Source organism: Ictidomys tridecemlineatus, chromosome 3 (assembly GCF_052094955.1).
Source record: "Ictidomys tridecemlineatus isolate mIctTri1 chromosome 3, mIctTri1.hap1, whole genome shotgun sequence".
NCBI lineage: Eukaryota > Metazoa > Chordata > Mammalia > Rodentia > Sciuridae > Ictidomys > Ictidomys tridecemlineatus.
Window position 1 is genome coordinate 167,940,174 of NC_135479.1, and position 6,744 is coordinate 167,946,917.

Sequence of the window (6,744 nt, forward strand, 5' to 3'; positions counted from 1 at the left end):
AGAGTATTGTACAGCATACTAGTTCATAAGACTATCCGATTTTGAGAGTTAGAGAGAGGAGAAAGCAATTAAAAGTAGAAATAATAAGAAATGGTAAACACTTCAGGTAGTAAATAATTATAGTTGCTAACATTAAAGGTGAAAATAAATGTGAATACTTATTTTACCTAGATTTCACTAAGAAGAACTTCTAAAAAATGCGTGATTTGCTTTACCCTGGAGGGATCAGAATTTAAGAATATATATATATAAGCACATTCTTGTTAAAGCATTTGGGATTAGAAAGTTAGCATTTCAGACAAGACATAAGGGTCAGTGTTAATAATATTTTCTTACACTGCCAAGTTAAAATTTTCCATCAAATCCTGAAGGGATTTCCTGCACTGATGTCAGTGTATTTCTTTGGAGACATTAAGTTCTAAAAGCATGCAAACCACAAGAAATTAATTAAAGACATACTGTGAGACAATGCAGTTAAAGAAATTGATATTCACTGAAGTCTGTTTGATGATTATCATGCTGATTTTTTTCTACATAGCATCTTAATTTACACAGTTCTCTTCACCATGCTGTTCACAAGATGTAGAACAGGTAGAAAAGCCTGTCGCAGGCTTGTTTGTCCACTTTCTGGAGGAAGTGTAATTAATATAGTCTAAGAAAAAGTTTAGCATTTGTAGATAAAATTAGAATATTATCTGGTTCATCAAGGGTCATCAACTTCTTTACTATGTGAGTTGAATTTATCCCCATATCCTATAATGTACACAGTGGAAATTTGATTTTATTGTTCTTCCTCAGCACAGATTACTAAGACTATTATATTTTCTTTCTTTTTTCCCCCCACCAGCTGCCCTTTACCTTTACTATGTTTTTTTCAAAAAAAATTTCATATCACTAATCACTCTTCATTAAAATGTATCCCTTTGTAGGTACATCTATAATTGGTCACTCCTTCCCCTTCCCCACTGTTTACACAGTGACTTAGCAGGAAGGGATTTCTTTGCTATGTCTAACCTGTACTTCCAGCACTCTCAATAGTGTCTGGCATTTTCTAGTGCTTCTTATTTGCAGAATGAATCAAATAAATGTTGTTTTCCTGCTCAAGAATTCATAACAGAACCTCATCACTTTTCAAGCTGTTATCAGTGTTCTATATTTTGGAGTTCCAAATACTTACATGTCTGCATCTTATCATCTTGCTTCTCCTGTGCACCTCAGAAAGATGGCCATGTATATCACTTGCATTTTCTTTGTGTATCCACTTCAGTTTATTTGATGGCAAGGTTTTCCTTACTTAATTGTGTACATCTTTGAGCTCAAACATGAACTCCTCCATGAGATATTTCCCTCATCTTTGTAATTGGATTGTCTTTTTCTTTTCTTGCCTTAATAGTGATTTTCTCTCATTATACAACAATTTCTACTTAATAAGGTGTGACGTGTATTTCCCTTGATTGTGTAACTCTGTATTAAAGACACATATGGTAATGGATCATTTTATATTTTTTAGGCTCTTTTCCACAACCTGAGCTAATTCTCAATCGATATTAATTTCCTTGATGGTTAAAATAGATGAAGGTGCTGGATATGATGATAGGTAGAGTGTGTGAGCAGTATGTAAGACTGTAGAAATGGCTTCTAATGAGGAGCTTGTAATTTACTTGGCGAGAACAATATACTGGTTTCTAAGTAGAACATGATCCAGGCTGTGAATCATCAATAAATACACACACTATATAGACATAGAAAGGAAGAACTTGGAGGAATATAGAAAGATTTCTCAGAAGAAATGTCATTCACGTGATAAATAGGGTTATCTAGGCAGAGAACATGAAAAAAAGTATCTCAAGATATCTCATGATACCTACCCTTTTTTTTTTTTTAATTAATCTTGCTCTTTCAAGCCTGGAAGTTTAAAAGAGCAAGATTAATAAAAAATTGGATAGTAAAGTAGATTGGCTAAAGTGTTCACATATGATATAAAGGGACACTTAGGAGTGAAACAGGGGGAAATAGTGAGTTAAATTGAAAAATGTCCTACTGGGCCCCTTCCTTTGTAGTCTTCTGTCTCCACCATTTCACTAAAACTTCTTTCTGGCAAGATCACAACCAACTTTAAATGTCATTCCAAACACATCTGATTAATTTCTTCACCAAGCTATAGAATTTGGTAATACCGGAAGTCACCTCACCTCTTCCTTCTGTGATAATTCTAATGGGCCCAGCTTTCTGATTGTTCCACCCCGTCTTTTACACTAGATCCTATTTCTCCCTTTGCCCTTTATGATGCTGTATTTCTATGGGCTCTGTCCTTTCCCTCCATCTTCTTTCATTGTAGAACATTTCCTTGATTATCTATCTCATCTACTTTAGAGTTTCAATGGTCAACTATATGCCTTTGGCTTCAGTAAAAGAGAGGTTGTAAACAACTTGTCTATATACTGGTATCATAAAATTATGTATAAAATATTTTAATTAGATGTGCATTCTTCTTTTAATTAGATGCTCACAATATATTAAAATAATAGCTATGTTACAGAACATAGAACTGGAGCTGTAAAAGAAGGTTGAATTAAAAACAGTGTGAAAATCACGTTTTACATGTGAAATTTACAACATGTTTTATTACTTGTATACTACTAATAACTGAAATTATACATATATAATATTTGAAAAATTGACTTTATGTGACTTGTTATTTTTGAAAAATTAATTAGTATCATAAATTCTCAAGAATATTTTTATTTTACTTTCTAACTTTAAAAAAAATCTTTAACTGGCCAATAATAACTTTAAATAGTTATAGGACATAGTGGGATATGTTGATATATTTATAAATTGTGTAGCTATCAAATCAGGTAATTACTATTTATATCTTCTTAATCATTTATCTTTTTCTTGTGCTTGGCAGTGTATGAGATCTTCACATTTTAAAAAAATATTGTGAGTTGTGGTAAGCTATATTTTCCCACTGTGCTGTAGAACACTATATCTTATTCCAACTGTTTAACTGTGTTTTGGTTAACATTGGGAAAAGTGTCTCACGAAACTTCATGATACTTATCCCAATTTTTTAAATTAATCTTTCTCTTTTAACTTTTTTAACCCATCATTCCTAAGAATTAGTCATAACTATTCTATTGTCCTCTTCTATGACATCAATTTTAGGATATTTTTATCACCTAATTTCTAAGGTTACATATGAGAAGATTCAATAATAAAATAATTATCCTATAAAATACTGTCACTGTTATATCATTACCCCTTTCTTCAAAGAGACAAATTATATTAGAAGAAAAATGTAAAATATTAAAATGTTCTACCCTTCTTATATTTAATTACAAAAACTGTCAAAATAATATATAGATAGGAAATCAGTACAGTGTAAATGGTAAAGATTTGGATTGGCATTAAAAATATATATCACTATTCCATTAACAAAAGGGTCTATATAGGAGTTTCTATAAAATGGAAAGATATGACCAAAATGTTGATCAATTTGATGAAACTTGCAAAAATTTAGCCTTAATAGAAGTCCTACATGAATCATAGAATGCAGATTACTAGCTCTGAAAGTTCCTGTATTCATCTGAATGCAGAGTTTCTTTGACATCATGGTGTGGTACTGCAGTGGTCTGCATATGGCCACATAGCAGTCATAGGCCATTGCTGCCAGAAGAAAGCAGTCTGCAGGCTCAGCAAAACAGAGAAAATAAAATTGTTCCATGCAATCATAGAGGGAATCCTTCTGTTCTCAGAAAATATTCTCTAACATTTGGGAGTGATGACACAGGGTCCTCCGGAATCAAATGTGAAGTAGTTGATGTAGGAAGAGGCTAGTAGTTCATTATATTTCCCAATAGTAGCAATTTATAATTTTTTCTTTAAAATGTTTTTCTTTGAAACATTTCTTTGAAATGTTATTTATTTGTGTGTCCCGTCCTTTCTGAGACTATCTTCAAGTTCCACTCTCATCACTTAATGTGTGAAAACTGGAGTTAGTCTCATTCCTTTTTCTCCAATCAATTACCAGATCAGTTTTCTGAAAAATGAAATCATATTATCTTGATGTCAGGAAGACATGCGTGATGGTTCTAAATAAATTCAAATTTATTCAAGCAGCATTTCAGGTTTTTAATGATTTGATCCTCATCCACCCTTACTACCCAACCAAGAACTCTCCAACTTTGCCACTTTGTTGGCTCTGTTCCATTGATTACCCCTCTTCCCACTCCAAGTGACACACTTATTTCCATAAAAATTGGTTCTGGACATGCTAATTTATGTTTTGTTCCAATGATCAAATTTTTTCCCTTTAAATGTAGTTTATTCTGATGTTTCTTAATAACTAAACATCTCAGGTAATATAATATCCATTTTCTGAACCACCAAGTATGTAAAGAAAAGGCAGTATTGATTCAAAGTCCATATCCCTGTGACTTAACAAGATGAGCATTGTCAAGTTACTCAGTGTATCAATACATAAGGTTCTCATTGAAAACAGGTGAAACAAAGTAAGCCTAAATTGTTCATAGAAATATATATATGTAATATTTTACTTAGTGTCTAGCAGATAGTACATTTTAGTAATTTATTTATTTTTCTTGGTATTTGTACTTTTAATTGTTGAGTAAATATTTTGTTTAGAGAATTAGCATTTCATTACTTTTATGCCAGATTAATACTTGAACAACATCTCTGTCTTTTGTTAATGCTGTGAACATATCAATACTTTTCATTGGAATCAGTTCATGCTTTGGTACTCCAAATGAACAGCAAAGCAGGTAATGGTATCAGGAAGAAAAAGCTTGATTTAATTGATATTGTCATATGTGGTGGAAATAAAAAGCTACATCAAATATTAATATACATATTGTTTTAAATTACAAGTTGATAAATCACTATGTGAGTGTATATGTATATTATATGTATGTATAGATAGATAGATAGTTCTGTTTCAGAGAATTAGAGAGTAAAACTAACTGAGAATTAATTATGAAAATATACTTGGTTAGGTAATAAGTAATCTGCATGAATATGTATTCAGAAACAATCTCAGGAAAGATCTAATTGAAAATCAAATTCAAACACAATTTACTTCCCACAGATGGAGTTGCTTATGGGAAGATTAACATTTGTCAACCAGAAATAGCCTGTGGTTATAAGATTATATTTTAGGTCTCAAGGAACGTGCCAACAATATTAAATGGATATATTGGTTTTATTATTAGAATGCATTGGATTTTTTAAAAATTGTGATTAGTTGTGCTTTGACACTGATAAATAATTATTTAGCCCACTCCTGTTGGATATTATTACCTTAGATTTTCAATTACATTTTAGGATGACCTCTCATTTCCACTTTCCCAGTATATGTAGGATTAGAAAATGTATTATCAAGTTGAAATCAATTTTCCAAGGGATATGATACTTGTTTCAAAACGTTACAAAATTGTCTCTTCTTGATAATTCTTTTAATGACATTTGTTACTTCCTTATTTCTTAGACTATAAATAAAAGGGTTTAATAAAGGAATGATTAGAGTATAAAAAATAGCTACAGGTATATCTTTCTCACCTTCATTGACTGAACTTGGTTGAGCATACATGAAGAGCAGAGAGCCATAGAATATTGAAACAGAGAGGAAATGGGATGCATAGGTAGATAAAGCTTTTCCTCTTCCATTTTTGGATTTCATTGTGAATATAGTGAAAAGAATATAAAAATAGGAGATTAAAACAATAGTAATAGTAAAGATAAGAAATGACCCTGCCAAGATAAGTATCATTAATTCATTGATATAAGGATCAACACAGGAGAGTCTGTATAATGGAAGAACATCACAAAAGAAGTGATTGATTTGATGAGACCTACAGAAAGTTAACCTCAACGAAAGTCCTACTTCAATCATGGGATGCAGAACTCCACCTATGTAGGCTCCTGTGGTCATCTGAATGCAGAGTTCCATTGACATCATAGTGTGGTACTGCAGTGGTCTGCATATAGCCACATAGTGGTCATAAGCCATTGCTGCCAGAAGAAAGCAGTCTGTAGTTTCAGCAAGACAGAGAAAATAAAATTGTACCATGCATTCATAGAGGGAAATCCTTCTGTCCTCAGAAAAGAAGTTCTGTAACATCTTAGGATTGATGGCACAGGGACAGCAGGAATCCATGAGAGCCAGGTTGCCCAGGAAGATGTACAATGGTGTGTGAAGATGACGCTCCATGTAAATCAAGGCCACCAACCCTAGATTCCACACCATGGTGACCAGATAGATGCCAAAGAACACCACAAACAGAAGAGTCTTCATGTCTGGGTTATCTGTAAATCCCATAAGGATAAATTCAGTTGTCATTGAATGATTTTCCTCAGTCATCTCTATCTTGTCTGTTGAAATAGGAATTGTTGAGATATAAGACTCTAATTAAAAGCACAAAATTTCCCAGCGTTTTTATAACAGAAGAATTTTTCAAGCATCTCTTGCTTTTTATAAATTACAGCTATATTGACTTCTAGAGGTTTTTGTTCTCTTAAATTTTCAATATCTATGATCTCAAGCTGTGACTCTCCACATTCACAAGGATGTTGTGACAAGTGAACTGGAAATGTTTTATCTTTCTGAATTTCTTCAATGATAGCATAAACTTTGGGTACCAATATTTGATAATTGTTTCACAGTAATTCAATTTCATACTTTTGAGACCTCTAAAATGAGTTCACAAACATATTTTCTATATTTTT

The 6,744-nt window shown here is 32.2% G+C and overlaps 1 protein-coding gene and 1 pseudogene across 1 annotated transcript; both read right to left on the reverse strand.

The window, feature by feature from the left end:
- Positions 1 to 3,182: 3,182 nt before the first annotated feature.
- On the reverse strand, positions 3,183 to 5,356 carry LOC144375749 (olfactory receptor 5K16-like; annotated as a pseudogene).
- A 51-nt stretch (positions 5,357 to 5,407) lies between these two features.
- Positions 5,408 to 6,379, reverse strand: LOC144375750 (olfactory receptor 5K3-like). Its single transcript, XM_078041184.1, has one exon. It carries the CDS (start codon positions 6,377 to 6,379, stop codon positions 5,408 to 5,410), a length of 972 nt encoding a protein of 323 aa, XP_077897310.1.
- Between the last annotated feature and the right edge of the window lie 365 nt (positions 6,380 to 6,744).

Coding starts and splice junctions, on each gene's coding strand:
- LOC144375750 (XM_078041184.1), bottom strand. CDS start 6,379: ATGACTGAGGAAAATCATTCAATGACAACTGAATTTATCCTTATGGGA.